This window comes from Orcinus orca, chromosome 18 (assembly GCF_937001465.1).
Source record: "Orcinus orca chromosome 18, mOrcOrc1.1, whole genome shotgun sequence".
Lineage (NCBI taxonomy): Eukaryota > Metazoa > Chordata > Mammalia > Artiodactyla > Delphinidae > Orcinus > Orcinus orca.
The window spans coordinates 56,625,760-56,650,415 of NC_064576.1; the positions used below are offsets into that span (position 1 = coordinate 56,625,760).

Below are 24,656 nucleotides of genomic sequence, written 5' to 3' on the forward strand. Positions count from 1 at the left end.
AATTTTAAAAGAATAGAAAGCATACTAAAAGTACGCTCTCAGACACAAGGGAATTAAACTAAAATTAGTAAGATACCAAGTATTTACAGATAAATGAAAAACCCTTAATAGTTAGAAATTAAACAACACCTCTAAATGATACATTGGTTTCAAAAGTCTCAAAAGAAACTTTTAAATATTTCAAACTAAAAGAACATGAAAAAAGAATTTATCAAAATTCTGGGATACAGCAAAAACAGTGCTTAGAAGAGCGACATAAACCTAAGGCAAGTAGAAAAGACATAAAAATTAGAGAAGTCAATGAAACTGAAAACAGTAAAACAGAAAAATCAACAAAACCTAAGTCTGGTTATTTTATCAATAAAATTGATAAATCTCTAGCTGGGCTAACAAATAAAATGAAGGAAGACACAAACCACTAATATCACAAAGGAAAGAGGAGCCACTACTACTGATCCCATGGATATTAAAAGGATAGTAAGGAGTATTATGAACAACTCTATCTCCACAAATTTGACAACTTCGATGAAATGAACCAATTCCTTAAAAGATATAATCTACCAAAACTTACACAAGAAACAAGCTGAAAAGGCTTATATCTATTAAAGAAACTGAACTGACAATTAATAACCTTCCCAAGCAGAAAATACAAAGCCCAGATGGTTTCACTGATGAATTCTACCAAATGTTGAATAAAATGACACCAGTTGTGTACAATCTCTTTCAGAAAATAGAAACAACGAGAACAATTCCTTACTCATTCTATGAGGCAAGTCTAATATCAAAATCAGACAAGACATTACAAGAAAGGACAATTACAGACCAGTGTCTCATTAACCTTGATACAAAAATCCTTGACAAAATATCAACAAATTGAATGCAATAATATGTAAAAAGAATTATACACGGGCTTCCCTGGTGGTGCAGTGGTTAAGAATCCACCTGCCAATACAGGGGACACGGGTTCGAGCCCTGGGCCGGGAATATCCCACATGCCGCGGAGCAACTAAGCCCATGCGCCACAACTACTGAGCCTGCTCTCTAGAGCCCGGGTGACACAACTACTGAGCTCACGTGCCACAACTACTGAAGCCTGTGCACCTAGAGCCCATGCTCTGCAACAAGAGAAGCCACCGCTATGAGAAGCCTGCACACCACAACGAAGAGTAGCCCCTGCTCACCGCAACCAGAAAGCCTGCGTGCAGCAACAAAGACCCAACACAGCCAAAAAAGTAATTTAATTAATTAATTAATTTAAAAAGAAAAAAAGAATTATACACCATGGCCAAGTTCCATTTATTCTACATATGTAAAGCTGATTTAGTATTCAAAAATCAATTAGAAACATTAACAACTAAAGAAAAAACATGATCATATCAATACGTACAGAAAAAGCATTTGACAAAAGTCAACACCAATTCATGATTTTAAAAAAACCACACAAACAAAAAACCTTTGAGGAACCAGAACTAGAGGGGAACTTCCTTAATGTGATAAAGAATATCTACAAAAAACCTACAGCTAACATCATACGTATTGGTGAGAAACTAGATGCTTTCCACCCAATATCATGAACAAGACAAGCAAATCCCCTCTTACCATTCTTATTCAACATTGTTGTGGGAAGTCCTAGCTAATGGACTAGCAAAGGAAGTGAAAGGTATAAAGACTGAGAAGGAAAACATAAAACCGTCTTTGTTTCCAGAAGACATGACCATGTATACCGAAAGTCCCTAAAGCAAGGAAAAAATACCTGCAATTAGTAGGCAACTATAGCAAGGTTCCAAGATACAGGTAAAGTTAATTGTTTTCCTATATATCAGCAACAAACAACTGGAATTTAAAATACACCATTTGCACTAGCACCAAAAAAAAAAAAAAAAAAACTTAGGTATAAATCTAAGAAAATGCGTCTATGTGAGGAAACAGTACAAAACGCTGATGAAAAATCAAAAAGATCTAAATAAATGGAGAGTAACTGCATGTTCATAGATAGGAAGACTAAATATGGTTAGATGTCGGTTCTTCCCAACTTGGTCTTTAGATCCAATGCAATCCCAATAAAAACCCCAGCAAGTCATTTGTAGACAAAATGATTCTAAAGTCTATATGAAAAGGTAGAAGAGCTAGAATAGTAGGTACAATACTGAAGAACAAAGTTAGAAGTTTGACACCCAATTTTAAGACATACCGAAAAACTATGGTATTCAACACAGTGTAGTATCAGCAAAAGAACAGACCAATAGAACGGAATAAAGAACCCAGAAATAGATACATACAAATATAGTCAACTGATCTTTGAAAAAGGAGCAAAGAAAATTCAAAGGAAAAAGGACAGGCTTTTCCTAAACACTGGCCTTACACCTTTCACAAAAGTTAACTCAATGGATCACAGGCCTAAAGGTAAAACTCAAAACTGTGAAACTTCCTGAAGATAACATAGGAGAAAATCTAGGTCACCATGGGTTTGACAATGAGTTCTTAGATACTCCACTAAAAGCACAAAATAGAAAAAAAGAAAAAAAATTGATGAAGTTGGCTTCATTAAAATTTAAAACTTCTGCTCTCTAAGAGACACTGTTAAGAGAATGAAGACAAGCGACAGACTAGGGGAAAATACTTGCAAAACACTTATCTGGTATAGGACTGATATCCAAAACATTCAAAAAACTTTTAAAACTCAACAGAAAGAAAACTGATTTTTTAAATGGGCAAAAGATCTGAAAAGACACCTCCCTGAAGAGGACATACAGATGGAAAATAGTATCATTAGAGAACTGCAAATAAAACAGTAAGATGCAACTATACACCTATCAGTGGGACTACAATCCAAAACACTGACACCACCATACGCCTGCAAGGAGATAGGACAACAGGAACTCTGGTTCATTGCTGGTGGGAAGGCAAAATAGTCCAACCACTTTGGAAGACAGCTGGGCAGTTGCTCACAAAGCTAGGCATAGGCTTTACCGTAAGATCCAGCAATTTCACTACTAGGTATTTTTCCCAGTGAGTTGAAATCTGTCCTCCAAACACCTACATATAAATGTTTATAGCAACTTTGTTCATAAGTGCCAAAAATTGGAAGCAATCAAGATGTCCTTCAAAGATGAATGGATAAACAAACTGTGGTAAATCTATATGATGGAATCCCATTCAGTAATGAAAAGAAATATGTTATCAAGTCACAAAAAGACATTGTATATCGCTAAATGAAGGAAACCAGCCTGAGAAGGCTAAAAACAAAACTACAGATTGCCGGAGGTGGGGAGGGGCGGGAAGGGAAGGATGAGTATAGGTGGAACACCATTTGTAGGCAGGTGAAACTATTCTGTATGACACTGTAATCATGACACATGACATTATGTATATGGCAAAACCTGTAGAACTGTATGACACGAGTGAACCCTAAAGTAAACTATGGATTTCAACTAATAATGATGCATCAGTATTAGTTCATTAATTGTAACAAAATACACCACACAAGATGTCAACAATAGAGCAAACTATGGTAAGGAAAATTGTATAAATGGCGGGGGGAGCAGGGGGAGGACTGTACTTTCTGGTCGATTTTTCTGTAAAACTACTCTCAAAATATGCATATTAAATCAAAAATCCCTTTTATCTACTTTAAACACTGAGGTTCTATGTGAAATTTTCCTGAGAATATGCATTCTTTTTGGCAAAGATATTTGACAATCAATGGTGTGATACAATTCTTTAGATTTTGATAAATCTTTTAAACCCCATTTTCATTGCTTGATTATGTGCCCTTGGGCAGGCGTTGTAACCTCTGAGTTTCAGCATCTTTGTGTGTAAAATAAAAAATTACCTTTCTCATAGGTCAACCGGATCTAATGAGATAAATATATGTAAAGCACTTAGCAAAAGCTGCACAGAGTAGGCATGTAAATGGTTGTTCTTTTCCTTCTCCCTCATTTGTCCCCAAATTCTAACTCCGGTAAGGTAGAACACAACCTGTCTCAAACCAGTATTTCTCAAACAAAGGTACGCATACCCTAAAAGTACATGCAACCATTAAATAAACACCTTGTGTCTTCCTGGAGCTCAATTTAAAATCTGGGGGGGAAAAGCTATTTAACTGGTAACTTAAAACACTGTTATACCAAAACAACGTTGCTTGAGTATTTGCACTATATTTCAAGAAGCAACATAAGACTGTGCTTTCATTAGAATTTTGGTCACACTCTCAGACTTCCAGGGCCACTTCTCCACCATCTTCAGCTGTTTGGGGTGTATCTCAAACTTCTCCACTGAAGCACTGACTTTCCTTTCTAGTTTTAATTATGTTACTAAACACAAGTTCATTTTCTTCTCAATGTCAGTGCTGTGTCAACAGTTTAGCTCCAAAGGGCCTGGCTCCTCTTAAATTACTAAGGACAACCTGAAAAATAACATTTTACATTACACAAGCCATTTAATATGGAATTTATAGTTATATGAGTCAAAATTAAGCAATAATTGAAATGAAGATGGTACTTCTTTGATTGCTTTCTCAAGGTCTTAGCTATTACCTTGAGTGAATTTTTTTCTTTTCCTCTGAACTGTGCACATTAGTCTGTACCGGCCTAATTTTTTGAAACAAAATTTTTTGTATATCACTATGTAACTCTTTTGTCCAAGAGAATCTCGTAAAATTAAGCACCTGACTGGCTAAATACGTAAGGATAAACAAAATGGTATGAGTCACAGGGCTAAACACAAGCTGAGCGTGTACTGTGTTGGTTCAGTGTCACACGTTAAGAAGAATAAACTGAAGCATGTTCAGAGATTGACAAAACTCTTAAGGATTTCAAAACCATGCTACATGAATAAGAGCAAAAAAAAAATGGAGGTGTGCTTAATCTGTTGGGGGGCGGGAAACTTGCGCTTGGAATTGATGGAGTATAACAGCCATCTTAAGATACCTGAAGACTATCATATTTGAAGGGCATCGACTCGCTCTACGTTGCCCAGCCCAGAACTAGGACTAACATGATGAGGCAATACTCTACGTTGCCCAGAACTAGGACTAACATGATGAGGCAATAAAGTACAGTTCAGTACAGATCTCTGAGCCTGGAGTCAAGAGACTTGAATCCTACAGCAGACCTTTAATAAACTATGTGATATTAGAAATACATGTATTATTCCCAGATATCAATTATCTTGTATGTAAAATTTTACATACTTTATTTTACAGATAAGGATGCTAATCTAGCTAATTTCTAAGGTAATTTTCAAATAAAAAAATGACATGGAAGCATATTCTGGGTCAACTTCTTACCATCAGAGCATCCCTGAACATGGAATCAGCTACCTCACTGATGTAGTGAGTGCTGTCACTAGATCATAGCAATATGATCATTTGCTCTGCATAAAGGCAAATGCAGAACAGACAGCAAACTATCTTAAATAAAAGCCAAATGTCCACGAGCTGATGTCCTTATAAAAAGAATCAAAAAGATAGGATGGAAGGTTACTGTTTTCTATACTGCCATCTATTGAGTAAATTATACTAGTAATTCTAGAAAAAAATTCTAAATCATTTTTTTAGCTCACTTGTACTGAATACTGCATTTTCCTTTGTTTCTAGATATACTACATATTATGCTAACACTTGATTCTTTGAACCTATTTAATATACCTTACAGAACAACAGTATAACTTTCTTGTCTGAACAACTTTATATACTAGCCAACAATATTATTTCTTAATCCTTAATATAACAGATTCCCGAATTACAGTGTAAGTGAATGTTTATAAAACTCTAATTTCTCAAACCGAAGTTAAAATTACTCAGTACAGCTACTGTTTTCTAAATTCTAGGTTTCATTGAACAAAAACAGGCAGACACAGCAAACATGAAGCCAGGCAATAACCTCAAGGAATCTGTACTCAACTTTCCATTCGAAGTACAATATTTTAACAGTTCTCAGGGCTTAAGAAATACTAAATTAAACATTACGAGAGCAAGGGTAGGAGATGCCATGGGATATATTCAGGCCAGGTACCAAAAGGGTACAACGTCTGCAGATATTTGTTTCTAAATGCACTCCAAAGTCATGCAAAAACAAATCTGTGGTTTATCCATTGCTCTTCTCTGAGATTCTTAAGAAAAATTATCTTCCTAATTCTACATCTGTCTGAAAATCAAAGGATATCTGTTGTAGTTTACTTTATCATCAGACATTGCACTGAACACATTTTGAACACTTTTTCTACCTATGCCATACCTTACCTCTTGAGTAGAGATCCCTTTGATCGTAATTCCTGAAAACTCCGATGCGCCCTTCATAGTTCCCTAGCGTTTTTTTTACTGCAGTGATCTTATTACCTTAGATGTACATTTAGTGGGAAAAAACTTTAAAGAGCACCTATGTGCTTATTTTGGAAACACAAATCTTTCACATTTCAGGACTGCGTTAATGTGAATTTTTTTCAATGGGAAATAAAAATACCTGAATTTTTAAAAATCAAGAAATCGCTTAGGACATCTAGGCACCGACATTTTGCTCAACTGTTTCAATACAGCAAAATACAGTAAGATCTGTGCACATATTTAACAATAAGCCACAAGGTCAGTACTTTGCAGTCACACTGCTTATGTTACCTTTACCTTTTTTAAAACAGAAGCTATGTTAACAAAAACTGTTTCCACACTAAAGAACAAAACAAAACTTTTTCCTATAGCTAATTCCATGAATCATGGTGAAACAATAAGCCTACGTTCTTACACCTCGGAGATAAAGCCATGTTCAACATTCTGTAATGTTTTTATTTTGAAGCTATTGACAGTGTAGGGAAAAGTCCCTGTAATGAAAATTATTTAAAACTCTCATTTCACCATTATTTTTACAATATGTTTGAAATTTCCAGTGCAAGATTTTTATTTAACCCCCCAACCCTACCCTTCTATACACATACAGTTAAGACTTATAAATTTTTTTGTATTCAAGGAAAATACAGCCTTCCATCTTCCATAGAAATGCATTATGTCTGTAAACCTTTTAATAGCTTTAAATCTAAAAACAAAATTTTATCCACACAATCTTTACTCATCTTTCCCAAACTTACCAGACTAATAAAGCCAAGAATTTTAGCTCCTCTCCCGCCACCACCCCCCACAAATACAGTAGCTATTCTAAATCATAATTTCCTTTTATAATTCTCATTTTTCAGAGTATAATTTCTTCAGGGAGCCAAATTCTTTCATTTTAATCCGCAAATTGTCATTAATCAAACTTTTATTTCTTGCCTAGGACCCTATCATAATGTTCATTTTTAATTTTAGGAGTCCACTTCTCATGAGTTTTCTTCAAATCAAAAGGGAAATCTCCTCTTGCTTCTAGCAGACTCTGCATAGGAAAGGTAAATTGTTCCAGTGGCTTTGATTAAGTTTATGTAGATATAAAGACAAGAATCATTAAAACCCTATTTTATCCTTTTCCATGTTGTTTTGATAAGGTTAAAAGCAAGAGACTCTAAGATTTCCCCTCCTACAATTATTTGTTCAAGGAGAACATTAAAATATAAAACATTTTCTTCTCCTATTAACAGCACCCACAAATTGGGTAGCTCTCCAATCAGCCGTTATTTTCAACTATTCTTTTTCTGAATAGAGGAACTGTCTTTTGTATGCTATTTTGTGAGGGTCTTTGTTTATCAAGATCTCACTTTAAAAGATGTGACCATATTACTCCTGATATTTATGATATTAGCTCAAGAGTTTTAATGGTTTGCAAAACTGGCATATAAAAACGGCATCTAAAACAATCCAATTCTGGAAACAAAGCTAAGATGAAGCTAATCAGGAAAATGCAAAAATAGACTAAATAAATCACCTATTTCCTACATTTGGCACTGGGTGACCCAATGAGAATCATTTTAATTCAACAGTTTAAAATAATTTTTTTTCTCAAAAGAGTTCAACATATACAAGGATAGGATATATATTCAGAAATACTTAGAGGAAGACACATAAAATTAAAATACACTTAAAAATACTGTTGTAGTTTCCATTTTCTACTCCTGAAAGAAAAATAAGCCATTTATCAGTAAGTGCATTTTTTTATGGAGAAAATATTTATTAGTTTTTCAAATGATCACATAATACAAATATTACACAATTAGTCATTCTAGAAAAAAATTAGCTTATAGTAATATCCATAAAATAAACACTGAAAAATATAGGATTGCATATTGTGACACGAAATATTTAAAAATCTGAAAGGAAAATGTATCAAAATAGAAGTTTAAACACATCAGTTCACATCAATATACATCAAGTTTCACTTTTAAATAGCTTTTAGTGGCATGAGATGAATAGAAATGCACTTCATTTCTTTTGCACACTTTAAGGAACAAAGCTAAAATTTAATCAAAGCATGAGATTAATGGGATTAAGAGTTTAAATCACTTCTTCAAAACTGAAACAAAAGGCTAATAACCTCACAGGCCATAAACTCGTTTGTACTGTGGTTCAAAGAGTTCAACTAAATTTCCAAGCAAATCTCACTTTCAGTTCCCTGAGTTCTTTCTAAAATGTTGAGTAGTTGTTTTTTAATTTATATGTGTTTGTAACAACTATCTTACTAACTTTTAACAGAAACAAATCAAGAGTAAAAAGCTGTAATTGTTTATGGGAATTCAGAGCTCTCTAGGGAAATTTTAGTTCAAATTGATCTTTTAAACTTACTTTTAAGTACTGTACATACAAAAGTTTATTTATAATAAATGAGGGGAAAACAGGCCTCACAAATAGCCGAGACGACTAAAGGCCAGGCTATAGTCTAGCAAATGTGGGTTTCCAAAACCTTTAGGATTCCCTAAGACATTTAGATGCTTCCATGTTATTATCTCTAGAATTTCTATTCTTAAAATTTATACCAAATAAAACAAACTGGCAGCATTGCATAACTTTTAAAAACTTCTTTAACAGCTTTCGACTGACCAGTTAAATAGATACCAAAAGAGAAATAAAACATTTTGATCACTACCGCCATCAATTTATCGATAGTCTGGATAACTATCTTGCAACACTTACTCACACATAGAGGCTTATCCTACTACTACTAATTGCTTTTGCTCTATAAAATACCTCTTTTTTTTCAGTTATCATTCAACTTTAGAACGCCTGCAATGCAGAACGATACCTCAAGTTTAACAGGTATTTACTACTTTAGAAGACTGAACTCAAAGACGTCTCTACTCCTATGCTGGAATCTTTGTTGATTTGACAAATAAGAATAAGGCCCAAGACTAGAAAAAGTTAAAAAAGTGCATCCTAATATTAAAAGTAATTTGGGAATAATTAAGAAGTTCACCCTTTATATTTCCTAGTTCCTTTCAGTGTCAGGCAACAAAAGACAGTTTCATTACGATTTTTGGATCTCCCAGACTACTAAAAAATAAAAAGTCTGCCTGCTTCATTAAGGTGATTTTCAATCCCACAAATCTTTTAAGTGAAACAGATACAGAGAGCTGCTTTTTAAAGAAAGGTGTCTCTCATGCTTCCTCTATTTCAGTCTTCTGAATAAAAAGGAATTATTTTCATGGCCATGTAAAATTCCAATCTGAAAAAATTACGTCATTATTTGAGCCTTTCCGTTTCCAGACCAAGAGTACACCAGAGTAAATCTTAAAGTTTATCAATGGCAAGATCAGGTGGCTCTCTCATCCTTGTGTCTTCTAGATATAATGCATGGCTCCGTTCACCACTGCCTTCCAAACTGCAGCTGCTGCATGTGTGACAGATATCATCCATGAAGGCTCTGCTAGAAGAGTTCCTTTTGCTGAAGTATGATGTTTACCAGTTGAAAGAAATCTGGGCAATTAGAGAACAAATAAACCGGTCTCCCATTATCAAGATACCTGGAGTCACAGAAGGGATCCACCAAGGAGAAATGAAAACCTGCCAAAGGCACCAACTTCACGTTCTACCCACTGTAGGTGATAAGAACTTCCTGGAATCAAATCCTACCCTTGGCATCAAAGAAACTAAGAGAAAACCATCTTAATGCCATGGGGAAAATCTAGGAAAAGGCTCTTTTGCCTTGTTATATCCTGAAACTCATATTCATTCGTATGTATCTTATTAAAGAATGAAGCCTAGACTTGACAGTAAAACCGTAATGGTACTATCATTGCATCTTGTTTAAAGATCTACTTAATTTGAAGTCCTAAAGTTCGAGGTAGGAAAAAGACCAAAAAGTTCTCACTAACAGGGTAGGATAACACCTGGACATCAGACTGTGTAAATTAGGAGAATTCAGATGCCCAGCTTGCCCAAAGACGAAATAAAGAAACTTCTTAAATACTGGAATATAAAAGAGCACTTAGTACACTAATACCAGTAAAGGCTAAAATGGGCAAATATTTCCTTTTAAAAATTCCTGTGGACTACACAGGCATTCACCAAATCAAGTACCCCCAAATCACCCACTGCTTTAGTTATCTGGAGAGAAAATTAAAATAAATTTTAGGTCTCTTTTCTGAACGGGCACTAGTTAGCATTCTTAGAAAAACAAACAGATTGCAGCCCCACTTGGTTCTTCTATGAACCCAAGGAGTTTAACAGTAGGATTAAATGGGCAATGGAAGGACACTCCAATCTATAAATAAACCCAAGTAAATAATGGAAAGCACCCACTTGTTTATTATCCTTTCCCAACTCTCTCCAGAAGCTGGATATTCTGCCTCCAAGGGTTCAGTGGAGAAAGTGGACCCCTGACGTCAAAAGCTCTCCGTGGTCTTGGCTGTATCTGTGGTTCTAGGATCACTCCTTGCACCTCTGGTAGGAGAGAAGCACTGAAATAGAGAGCTGAATATAGATTTAAGAAAAAATTCTTATTAAGAAATTACATTCTCTGGTCATTTGAGCTTGTAATGACTTATCCTCAGGATAAAAAGGAGCTACATTTGGGCATACTTTCCTTAGTGCCTTCTTAATTTGAATTTTAGAAGTCTGTCACCACCAATGATTCATTCCTCAGTCACTATTAAGAAGGGACCTATCTTGGTCTAAGCCGTAACATGTTCTGTGACAAACCACCCAACTTCAAGTGGAAGACCAAATCCAAAAATGATCAATTAGGACTGGAAAACAAGATCAGTTGTCTTAAAGGGACAGGGAAAGGCACTCGACCTCAGATATATCAAGGAAGTCCCAATTAACTCTTCTGTCAAAGAGAAGAAGACGGATTGCAAAGTAGAAACAGAATAATCAATCATATTAACGGGAATACCACTAAACCTTGGGAATTGTCTAAGAAGCTGGATTTGTTCTCAGTTTTTAAGTTTTCAGTAATTTAAAGAGTTAATCAGACTACAGTCCCATATTATAGCAATATAAAACGAAACCTGAATTTTATCAAGCTATGACTACTGTCACTGAAAAAGGTTTATTCTTCAAGCACTCATATTTAAAAGCGGGAGGGCAGAATTGCGGATACAGGCAATACAGACTAAAAATCTTTTTTCAAACATATGATCATTTGGTTTGGGGTCAAGAAGGACCAGGAAATAATCATTAATGGCTACAATGCAGAAACTTAGCAGTAAGATATACCCAAATAACAGATGATGATAAAGATACTGGAAAATAGTTTACTTTATTATAGAGATTAGGTAACTAAGAGAAGGAAGTTCAAAGGACACAGCATCTCAGCAAGGAAAAGCTGAAAGGAGAATAAGACAGACAGATAGGTATTTAAAGTTACAGGGACTGCAGGATAAATTTTAACCGTAGAAAACAGATCAATTATACTTTGTGGTACAGAGTGATACATGAGTATTAAATTTCAGATCTCACTCTAAACAGAAGGGTGCTGCGTATTCCTGCTGGATGGAACACAGGCAGTCACACTATGCGACTTCAGGGACATGTTATATTTGGGGATAAATTAAGAAAAAATGCTATCAAATAATGTCTCTCTCACACCAACTGGTCATCACAAGGGTTCCTTACCTGTTAGTGGAACGAGGATTGTGCTCTCCTGTTCTCTATCAATCAACCAACAAAGGTTATAGTCTCAGCACTAAGAAGGTGGCAACCAACCAAAGTTAGTTTTTAATGCCTTCATTTCCTCCTGGCTCTGCCGGCCAGTTTGGAAATATGCCAGCAGCTGAAAAGGAATGGTTATTCCATTACCTAACAACAGTTAGACTAAATGTTGTTTTTTTTTTTAATGCCTGAAGATGAAGGAATGAGCTAATAACCCTTCTGTACTTTAGGAATATATTCAAGTCTCTACAAGTGAAAAATGTAAACAGTTTGGACTAAGAAAAGAAAACCTACAAATTTAACCATCAAATCTGTAATTTCCAGAATTTAAGCAAAGAAATGAAAAAACAAATCTAAAGAAGGCAAGGGGGTGAAACTGCCATCCAACATGAGGTACCAAACAAATAACTACAAAAGCTATGAGCCTACGTGGAGCTATTTTCCATTGTAAGTTTCCAACAGATTTTAAATCCTGAAGTCTTTAAACAGTATTCTGCAGTAGAATCACATTGAGTAGGAACATGAGGGACGGCAAGAGGAAAGGAGCACAAAAAGGAAAAAGATCTGAATACTGAATGTCTCAAGAAATACAATCTAACTAGGTACTTGCAAGGGTCCAAAACTCACAAATCGAATAGCAGAGTATTCCACAGCTGGAGTTCTTAAGAGGTGGCTTTTTAACAGATGAGAAAGAGCTTAAAATTGATACATCAGAGCTATTTTATTTATTTTCATTGGACCTATACAGTGGAAACAGGTGCTACAAAAGTGCTTTTAAAATTATTAAACAATCATCCTCCAGCCTTTTCTAATCAATTTTCTTGACAAATCATTCTTTTTCATATCTAATAATATTTCAATATAAACCGTGAAAATTATTAAAGACTCCCAAATGAACGAGATCTAAGTAAAACTTAACTACTTTGATTAAGATACAGTTTAAAATATATTCAGAAACTATAAACAAGATATGATTTTCCAAATTTCCCAGTTTTCCTTCATTTCTTAAATACTAATTAGTAACAATATATCTGATTGAAAATACAGGCAAAAGGGGAGCATTCCATTATGGAACAGAATTATTTGGTAATTTAAGTTCAGAAGCCCACTTCACTTTGAAAATGAAAAACAACTCCCAAGAAATCGTATCTTGCTCAGATTAATAATGGTCTAAGTTTACAATTTCTCCTTCAGTAGGAGCTCCAAACCCTTGACTTATTTACCAGACCCCACAGAGTATATAAATTAAAAATGCAACAAACTTAGATTTAAAAAAAAGTCCTTAGGTTAGGTTATAGGGTAAGTTAAATATGAGAGTTGGCTGAAGAAATAATAGATCCACTTATAAACTTCTCCCAAGTCAGATTACTTTCAGGATATAACTTCTTTGCTCTGCCTGAAGTATGCCAAAACTTGTGGATTCAACATATTCATACTCAAAAAAAAAATTAAACAAATTTCCCTAAATAGAAATTATTTTGAATCATTGAGGACAGCTGCATCTCTCTTGCTTCAGGAGTTAATAATCTATGAAGACTGTGGATTAGTGTATCATATCACTTATGCAGAAAAATGTAAAGGCACTTTCAAAATGAGATCATTATTCAAACAAGAAAGGACAGCCTTTGCAAGACTACTACTGATGGAGGCTCACAAGAATGACGTAGTAGGACCTACCCTAATTCTGTTTCTTCTATGTGATGTTTCAAGAGGGAAAAAAGAAATTACTCCACTGCAGGGCTTGCATTTCAACCACTAAAGAAGAAATTCCAAACCAAAGCTAATAAAATCAGCAATGCTGAAATGCCACAAAGGAACTCAAACAAGGTGTTAGAAGGTCTATTCATCTACGATTTTAATATTTTCCATTAATACTTAAAAGTTTAAAGATTCTTACTGAAAATCAAGTCACATTCAAATCAGAAACAATCTAAGTATTTTATATATAAATACCACTCTGAGAAATTCTCCCGAAATGTACAAACTAGACTATTTGCAATATTTGTTCTCAATACTAAATTACTAAATGAGCATATACTGTTTATTACTTTTAAGCGTTTCTAATATCAATGAAAGAGGGAAAGCTACACCTGATCATTTTTAAGCAATGAAATTGAAGGTAACACATTTCTACAAAGACTATGATTTCTATTCACTTGTGTTATAGAAGACCAATCTGAAGTCGGAATTATTAAGTTATAGATTTACAGATTATTTATAAAACAAAACATTCTACTACTCTAAACTGGGAGCAGGACACAGTAATACCTTTTTCTTATTCACCTTTTATCATTCACTGTTACCAGTTGTAAGGCACTTCTAAAAAGAATAAGAATTTCCCACAAATCCCTCCAAGTGTCCAGATCAGCCCCAGATGGCATTAAGAAGAAAATGAAAGAACATCCTTAAGAGAAGCAGTGAGTCTTTGCATCTCCAGCCCCTAGACTATACACCGAATTAAATAAATTCAGTAAACGTTTTACAAATGAACGGAGTCTACCGGTCAAGAAACAAAAAGTAAGCAGAATTTTGTCAAGTGGCTGGTATCTAAAGTTAAACTTTCTTATCCTAAAGGAAATAAAAACTATTGAAAGTGTATTAGTTCCATGGATTCTCTTTTGGGGCCCATCAGCTTCTAGGATTAATTTCTAAATATGATCAGCAGAAACGTCAAAGGTATTATCCTGAGGTGACACAAATTTTAGCTAAATTACAACACCCGTTATAGATTTTCTAATGTTCTTTTCCAGACCTAAAATTAGTAAAAAACAAAAAAACACACCGGATATTGCCAGAACACCCAATTTCAATTTTTCAATTTTAAAAAGTGAGAGATCTTGTCAAAAAGCAGACAGACAAACAAAACCCAGCTTGCTCAGAATTAGTTAGCCACGGTATTGTACTGACTCTGGAGGAAAAGGCTCTATCTAAACCAGAACCTTGTATATATTGTCAAACGGGATACACCTTATAAACACTAAAATAAGGAAGAAAGCCTGGAACTTTAAGGAATGCACAGCATGGAAAGCAATTACCTAACAGAGAAGAAAGTTGTAATGAAAGTGAAAAACCCTATTAGATTGTTTTAAGAAATCAATATCTAACCAAATTCCAAGATTTACCAATATATTTTCTCTTCATCCTTTTGGAAAAGATACTATCCCGAAATGTTACTGGGATTCAAGTTACTCCACTAGGTTTAAATGTCAAGTGTTTGTTCAAAGATAGAAAAGAAAAAAATAGCTAATCCTGGGCTTCCCTGGTGGCACAGTGGTTGACAGTCTGCCTGCCGATGCAGGGGACACGGGTTCGTGCCCCGGTCCGGGAAGATCCCACATGCCGCGGAGCGGCTGGGCCCATGAGCCATGGCCGCTGAGCCTGCGCGTCTGGAGCCTGTGCTCCGCAACGGGAGAGGCCACAACAGTGAGAGGCACGCATACAGCAAAAAAAAAAAAATAGCTAATCCAATTATGTCCTCATGTTCCACTGACTATAAGATGAGGAAGTAAAACAGGTAAAAAAAAGAAAATGCACAATACATTTTTAGAGTAGTTAATGCTCTATAGAATAAAAGATAAAAGGCAATCATAAAAATATATATCGACTATAAAAAAAATTCAGAATCAAGTTGCCTTTAAAAAGGCAACTTCAGGGTCAAGATGACTAAACACAGAAACATTTAAATTGACCACTGCCTCCTTTGAATGAAAAAGGCTCTGTTCTTTGAAACAAAGAAAACCTTAGTGAACATAATTTTATGTTAAAATTAGTGGACGTATTTTGAGAAACAGTATTTACACAGTCTTAAAATATCATCCCAAAGACACTTATCATTTACAAAGGGAAAAAGAGTAAATCAACAGTGTAGACACCTGGCAGTCACCTCCTTAACCAAATCATCTTTTATTGCCACCAGTAATGGGACAAATCGATATCATGTAACTCCTGATATAATGTACTGACACAGACATAACATCATTTCAGTGGAATCTTTTCCAAAAATATATAATTCTCAATCTGACCAAGAGAGAACATCAGACACACAAGTTCAGTAATATTCAAACTAGCTAGTACTCTTCAAAATTGTCAAGGTTACAAAAGGCAAAGAGAATGAAGAACTAGCCCAGATTGAAGGAGACTAAAGAGACATGACAATTAAGTACACTGTAAAATTCTAGATAGGATCGGACCAAAAAAGGGTGATTTAATGGACAATGGTCAAAATGCAAATAAGCTTACAGACTGGTTAGTATTAATGTTAACTCCTGATTTCTATATTTCTTCTATGAATATTAGGAAAAGCTGGGTGAAGGTATACGGGGACTCTATGTACTATTTTCGCAACGTTTTGTTAAGTCTAAATTTATTTTAAAATAAAGTTAAAAATATAAAACAAAAGGTTCTGAATATGTGACATACCTATTGAATGTTCACTGAGAAGAAATATAAATCTACAATTTTTATTGATAGAAAGTTCACTCCGATCTTTCTTTAAAAACTAATTCTAGTGGAAATGACAGCATTATGTTCTGTACTAATATCAGAAAAGTAATCAGATGGTGACAGTCTTGCTTATGCTTTTGTTTTTGCGGTACGCAGGCCTCTCACTGTTGTGGCCTCTCCCGTTGCGGAGCACAGGTTCCGGACGCGCAGGCTCAGCGGCCATGGCTCACGGGCCTAGCCGCTCCGCGGCATATGGGATCTTCCCGGACCGAGGCACGAACCCGTGTCCCCTGCATCGGCAGGCGGACTCTCAACCACTGCGCCACCAGGGAAGCCCTTGCTTATGCTTTTTAATTTCTTTGATAAATAGTTCTCTATACAGAGAACTTTGATTCAGAAGAAAGTATGAGAGATCAAAAAATATCTTCTCTCCTACAAAGAGAAAAACTGAATTATGTTTATGTTAAACTAGAGTGGAAATTAACTTTAGACTAAAGCAAACATATAATAGAGTAAGTAGCTTAAAAAGTCTTCAAATTTAAATTACCATGTATGTATACACACTACTATGTGCAAAATAGCTAGCTAGTGGGAACCTGCTGTATAGCACAGGGAGCTCAGCTCAGTGTTCCGTGGTGACCTAGATGGGGGGGATTGGCGGGGTTGGGAGGGGTCGGGGGTCCAACAGGGAGGGGATAGATTGTACATATAGCTGATTCACACTGCTGTACAGCAGAAACTAACACACCATTGTAAAGCAACTATACTCCAATAAAAAAATAAAAATAAATTACCATGTATGAATTTTTATTCCTGCATAATAAAAATGGAAGGAATAAAATTTTCTGCTCATTTTCCCTAAAAACTTCCATAAGAAACAATGTATAGCACCATAAATATCCCTCTAACATTTTTTTGCTAAAAGTCAAATTATAAAACTCCCAAATAATATACCTTCACTTATAAAATCAGTTACAATATTCATACATAAACTTTTGTTTAATTTTGTTAACATTTATTGAGAGCTTAGTATACAGCAATATATTATGCATTATATATATATATATCTTCATTCGATCCTCACAATAACTCAATGACATACACAGTACAATCATCACAGTTTTACCGATAAGGAAACTAAGGCACAAAGTAGTAAAGTAACTCGGCTAAGATCACACACCTAGTAGGCTGTAGAGCAGGAAACTGAAAAACCAGTTTGTCTCCAAGATCCTCAGTTTTCACTGATTTTATACTTTTCCAAATCATATTATTTTGATTAACAATTATTTTCTTTCAAAATACTTAGTATATGATAAAATGCTAGATTAAATGTTTTAAGTAGAATTCTGAAATTCTCTCCCTCTATTTCATTTAAACATAGATCAGTTGACAGTTATTTGCTTTGCCATTTCTATCAACCCAGGAAAGTTTGACAAGGCAATAAGAGTTAGAAATAAAATACAGCAAAACTCAATATCAACAACATAAATATCTAGGAACAACAGATGTTTCTATTGAAACTGAAAGACCTGTATCTAAAACTTCGTTGAAAAGGTAATCCAAAATTCCTCTCATCTTTAAAGTATCTACAAAAAAGCAAAATGCAGAATTTTAATTACTAGTTCATATGTCACATATCTATTGACCTGCCTAACAAATAAATATATAGGATACTCTCTTAAATGTATAAAAATCTCAGAGTTTAATGAGTTCAATTACCTTAATGTACTTTAAAAATTATATAAAATTCTATAATTTAAGTCATCATTTCTGTTACAAGCATGATTAGAATAATGATCTAGCAATAACAAATTGCATTTTATTCTCTACTAATTCAGAGCTCAATTCTGCTACCCAGAGAACAGTCTTCAGTTTGTCACTGAGTGTATAATATTCAGTATGGACGCTGTAGTTGTCCTCAATTTTAATATATTTTAAATATTATTTACAGATAGCTTTCACTATATCTACTCAAATTCTTCTGTACACAAAGACAAAATCAAAGGAAGGTCACTCCCTTCTTCATCCCAACCTGAGTCTAATAAAAATCAATATAAATACACTCATCTCAATGGAAGTATGGTATCAGAAGCACTCAGCACTTTATACAAGAACAGGATGCTTTCAAATTCTTTATCAATAAAATGGGGTAGGCTTTTGAAAAGACAGGACAAATGTCTAATTACAAATAACACCTTTAATCTACCCTATTCTAAGTTATATAACTTGTCTGGCCATTGAGCCTGCAGTGACAAAAAGAAAGTCATAAGGCCAACACATCCATAAGTCTCAGAGAGAGGGCATCCTGAACTTCAGGGCCCAGGTCAGTAAACCATCAGAAACTAAGAAAGCCTGTGTTTGTCAAATACTCATCAGGTAGTTAATATCTACACAGTAATGAAACTACAAACCAGAAAAATAAAAAATGCCTAACCTGATATGCTATATACTAAATTTAAATCCTGGAACAAACCTTTAATCCTGGTATTTTACCAACCATTCACAGCTTTCACAGCCGATTCTAATTTCCAAACATTTTGTAAATAAGATTTTACAGTCACAATCCAGGTCTTGAAAAGGAAAATACTGCCAAAAAGAATATGGTGAAAAGGTACGAAGGGAAAAGAATATCACCACCATCAATAATCAACAATTTAAGAAATATGATTTGATATAAAACAGATACATGAAGTTTAGTTAACATTGTATGGGCTATCAACACAACTTTGCAAAGCCATCACAGATCCTGGGTTAAGGCCTTGAAAGTGCCACTGCTACCAGAACTCAAGTTTTCAATTCAGCAAGTGAGAAAACGACAAATGTGGACATACCTCCTCAAAGAAATGAAATTCATGTATATTCCTTCACATGTTTTAATAAGGCACTCCTTTAAATTTTACTCAGAATACCAGATTACAGTATTTCTGAGTAGGAAAAAAACCTTTTTCCGTTCTTCCTTCAAAACTTGAATCAAATCTCTGATACTGCCGAATGCAGCTAGTATTAATACTCTAAAAGTTCTGACTTCCTGCAGTTTTATGGTGGTCTATCTTCAAAGACATTCCCAAAAGAGCCAAAAAGACCTTAATCTACTAATACATCTTCAGGAACATCTCCAATACCCATTCTTTTCACTCCTTTGACAAATCCTTTTAGTCCCCAGAAGACTTCAATTTTTCTCAGAATTTGACATCCCTTTCGGTACTCCTTTCTTATTCCATTGCTCAAATAAGTGTAACATGGGAAATGGATAAATGGGAGATGAGACTGTTTAATTGGCTCCTTTGTTAGCAATGTCAAGCTTTAACTCTAAAGCATAAGAAAAACAAAGTTAGTAAAATTTCTATATTTTACTAATGAAAGCATAGAACCAATTCTGATTAGCTTCCCTATCTTTGAATGTTTATGGAGTTAACTAGATTTCCCCCAGGAATATAGTAAACTCGTATGAAGGCCATCCCTAAGATCTGCAAACCATTCACAATGACAGGGCCAATTAAATGAGGCTGCAAATATGTCAGTGCTATACTTCTCAAAATATGTTCTTAAACTTCTGCCAGATGGTATATACTTGGTATATACTTTCACATGACAATTATATTTTTATTTCTAAAATAAATCAAATACTTACAGAAAAGAGGGTGGTATAGCAGAAAAAGAACTGTTCACGTAGAATAATAAATGTAGAGATGGGATCCAGTTGAGGCCTGCCATCACTTAGCTATATGACCCAGAATATTCTCACATATAAAATGAAGCAGATCAATATTTCCCGAAGTGTATTCCAAAACACACTGGGTCTATAGGACATTAACAGGTGCTGTATGTTCAAAGGAGTTGGAGTCAATAAGTAAAACTGTCTCCCTTCTGCAGAATTTCTCAATCTTCAATAAACTAAAATGCAATGTCCATCTCTAAGATGTGTAAGTCAAAAAGCATTCCCCCAAATTCTTGGGCTCTAGAACTTTTTTTTTTTTTTACTTGAAGAACTAGTATTCCCAAAACACTAGTTTTGAAACTTTTAAACTAGATTTCAAAATCCAGTTCAATGAATCTTTGAAACTTAAAAAACAGGTACTGACTCATTATCTTATTTAAAATAAACTGATTAACTCCATTCATTCTAAGGATGTAAGTGTTCAGTCCCATATGGGACCGAGCATGGAACAGATGGTCTTCAGGGCATTATGCCTGTCTAAAACAATCTTTACAATGAAAGAGTTTCAGAATCATTTGATTAGGGAAATGGTTGTATTCTGGAGTATCAACAAACTGCTACATGACACTACATTCCTTCTACATATTCCCTGCCCCCATTAAGAAAGAGGAAAGTGTGCTTTGTAACAACCTTTATTTCCGTAACTTTCAGAAGTTTGAAGCACTTCTCCAATAGTCAGATATAGTCCTAGCATCCTGGGATTCAGCAAAAGAATTAATCCCTGATGCTTCCATTATATGTAATACACTCACTACGCTTCCATTACATGTAATACATTCACTACTCACCTTATGCATCTGGAATGGTGATACTATATACATTATTCTTAAGAGAAATGAGAAAGTAGTCACTCTTTTCCTGTAGGCATTAATTCTCTTATGGAGCCCAAGGTGAGAAAGGCTACAACCAAAAATGTCACAAAGGCGCAGAATCACTTGTCTCGAAGGCTATAGTAGGGAGACAGTCTCTAAATATGTAGACAAGCTTTTAGTTTTAATTTACAGTGGGTAAGAAAGGAATGGAATCATTCTTATCCGGCACAATAAGAGCAGCCACCGTTTACAAAACTAAGAACTGAGCTAGGTGCATTACTTACTTCATCTCCTTTAATCCTCCCAACAACAGTGTAAGGATAGCTATTACTCCCATTTAACAGGTAAGGAAACTGGGCTTACACGTACATTTACAAAGGTCATACAATGAAGAGGTAGCATAAACAAGATCAGACGCCACATCTGATGCCAAGGCTAATGCTCATTAAACTCTACCTCATTATGCTCTATGCTCATTAGTCTACAGCCTAGATTAATCAACTTGTGTGAATAAAAAAGCTGTCATGCACATCACACACAGAACTAAGCATAATATAACTTGGGATAATTCGGAAGATATATCAAGATCTTAGGATATTTCTTCAGGGTACTAGATAAAACTCTTTAAAACCAAAATCATGACTTTCTTTTCTTTGCATCCTTAGTACCTTTGCTCAGTGTTAACATACATAACAAGCATTTAATAAATATTTCTTAAATAAATAAACCAACACAATACCAAAAAAGTACAGAAATACTGTAAATGTAAAAAGTCTCCTGGGCTAACAGACAATGGCTTAACTAGTTTAGGTAATTTTTCTAAAATGCTTTATATAGCTAGATTTACAGATGGAGGCAACAAAACTGTTTAATAAATTATGACTATCACCAGATCCTCCTCCTTCCCTACCATCCCCTTTAATGGTCTTCTACTACCTTTCTATTTCTCTGTTTTTTTCTCCCCTATTCATGTTTTGAGCCTCTAACTCAGACCATTGGTATCAATGGCATTTAGGTCACATATTCATAAGCCCAAATATAGCACAACTAGGTTTTTGTTAGGCCAATGTGTCTACTTGTTTTTGCTTTTGCATATTGGATCGATTTCTTAAAAAGCTAACTGAAGCTACTGGTAGATCCTCATGGGCTAAGAATCTGAATATAACTGGAAACATAACTAAACCTTTACATAAAGAAAAATCCCAAAGTGAGTCTGTTAGTTTGCCTATCCATTTCACAATGGTAACCTCACTTTAAAACACTCTCTCTTCAATGTGACCGCCTCATGGATTGGGAAGAGTGGCAGATTTTTTTTAGGCTGTTGAAAGCATGTCAATAAGTAAAATGTCTAGAAATGCAATCAACTGTACAAGATGTGAAAATTACTGACTTTCAGCAGCTTTTCGCTATTTCATCTTACTGGAAAGTAAAATTATGGAACATGTGAGTAAGATTTATACTACATTACTATTAAATGATTAAGCTACTATATCCTTTAAGATAAATCTTTACTGTTAACTACAATTCAAAAAAAATTCCAATTGCTTCTTTCTATAGTTCCAATGTTTGTAAATCAGGAAAAATATAATACAAATTAAGGAAAGTAGCTTTATAAAAACTTTGAATTAACACGTAATACAATTGTCTTAGATTTAAAAAAAAATTACACTTCCCCTTCTAGGTTAATGAGCGAAAAGACTAGATAAATCCTGTTTTTCAACTTAATATAAAAACCTTCATGTAAATTAGCATTTTCTTGTTCCAATAATAAGCATGTGATGTGAATCTAAGCTGTAACTGTACAGAATTAAAGATCTGAGTCACAATGTGCTATTATGATTGAAGTGATTAAAGTGAGTTTTCTACTTTAAAAAGTACTGGAATGTAATTTGATCACATGAAACAAAAAAAATAACCTAAATATCAACAGCTTGTAACACTTAAAGCTCACTGAGACCAATGGAAGGCGGTATACCAGTCTGATTTATTGAAATGTTCATGTCATAAAACTTTATCTCTATATCAATTTATTATTCAGAAATTGATGCCACTTAAGCAGATTTCCCAAATTAAAAGTTTATTCTTCAGCAAAAACTTGGAAAGTTTAATCATTTTGAATAGACAATGTATCGAGAAAAAAATAACTAAATTCAGATTGCGAGGATCATCAAGCCGCTGCACCACAGTGAGGAACCAACGAGAAGTGTCTAAGGCCAAATGGCTCCATGCTCGCAGGCTAAGGACTGTTGTTTACAGTTGTCCACTGTCACCTCTTGCTGCTTATCAGTGGGCCATGGCAACCTCCAAAATGCTTCAGAATACAGTCACTGCTCGGTATCCACGGGGAAATCGGTTCCAGGACCACCTGTGGATACCAAATCCACAGCAGTATCAATACTACTGGCCCTTCCCATCTGTGGATTCCGCATCCTCAGATTCAACCGACCAGAGAATGGTTGAATCCATGGACGCAGAACCCACGGATACAGAGAGCCGAGTGGTACAAGCTTGGGAATCAAACCACCTAGTAGAATACTAGCTCCATCACTTAGTAGTTACGTGACCAAGCTACTTGACAATATTTCACCCACAGTAATATATCAGCCAGTAATACACTGAAAGAAATCTTAGAATCATCTGTCGTATAATCCTCAGGCTCCCAATGAATTTATCATCAATTTTATACAAATTTACAAAAAAGAAGAGTTAAAGAGGTTGCTAACCCAAATATTATTTACCTTCAATAAGCATTAAATATACTTGTTCCTAAAAGGATTGGGATGCAGTTTCGTGGTTTATTATTATGGGATTCAAGAATGGAGGCAGAAAACTAGTTACGATACCTAGTTTGGACTTACCCTACCCTCCTCATTCTGGATCCACCCTTCTTCCCCGGAACCTCAAAATAGGTAAAATTCCTCATAATAAAATATATCCAGTGTACAAACATATAAATCCTGATGTCATATCAAAGAATAACTGGCAAATAATGTTTGGTAGATCCCCAAAGAGGAGAATAACACAATGAAGATAAAGAACAGCTTAGGAATCAGTCCAATCCCTTATTTCAAAATTCTGTGATATTATGGAACCTCCACCAAAGACAAGACACGGCACCATGCTTGACTCTGAAAGAGAAGTTAAGACAAACTGTACAGTGATCAAGCCTTTTAAAACAGGAAGAGAAGGAACAACCCAGACATGTGATGGCTCATTAGCACATGACCAGTGGACAGCACTATAGCCAAAACCAGGCATTCACTCAATTCGCCTCACCACGCTGCACCCAAAACAACACACTTGAAGAAACAAAAACCAAGCAAAAACAGTAACTACAAAGCAGCATTTCTTCCAAAATAAATTGGCTAATATAAGTTTCACTGAATACCATCTTTCAAAAGTAATTTTTAAAACATGAGTATGTCCCTCAATAGAAAGAGAATCCTTGTCATTGTTGAAAATACCAAAACAAAACTGTCTAAAAGGTCACAACCAAGCAAACAAAACTATATTAAGCATAAACAAAAACTTCCTTATGAAAGAAAGTAAGTGGTTTGGGTTATCCATTTCTAAAAAAAGAGATTAAAAACATCTGAAATGAGAAATCAGCTTTCCTAGATACAATTATTTGATTTACTGTGTTGAAAAAGGTAATAAAGATATTTCAAAGGAAAAACTC

General features: G+C 34.8%; 1 protein-coding gene across 6 annotated transcripts in view; it reads right to left on the reverse strand.

Annotated features, from left to right (window-relative positions):
* The window catches only part of TSC22D1 (TSC22 domain family member 1), a 134,820-nt gene that overhangs the window by 92,900 nt on the left and 17,264 nt on the right, over positions 1-24,656 (reverse strand). The window contains exons 2-3 of one of the 6 annotated variants that reach the window (XR_004485706.2): positions 10,652-10,822; positions 8,055-9,826 (exon numbers count right to left, since the gene is read on the reverse strand). The exons of 1 other annotated variant lie outside the window; for it this stretch is intronic. Coding sequence is in view for 4 of the 5 variants with exons in the window: in XM_049701209.1 (XP_049557166.1) it covers positions 10,659-10,809 (151 nt within the window). In the remaining variant the exon portion in view is untranslated. Of the gene's footprint in view, positions 1-8,052; positions 10,823-23,037; positions 23,343-24,656 lie in introns of those variants that run through there. 4 more of the 6 variants (XM_033436766.2, XM_049701209.1, XM_049701210.1 and 1 more) reach the window with 4 other exon arrangements.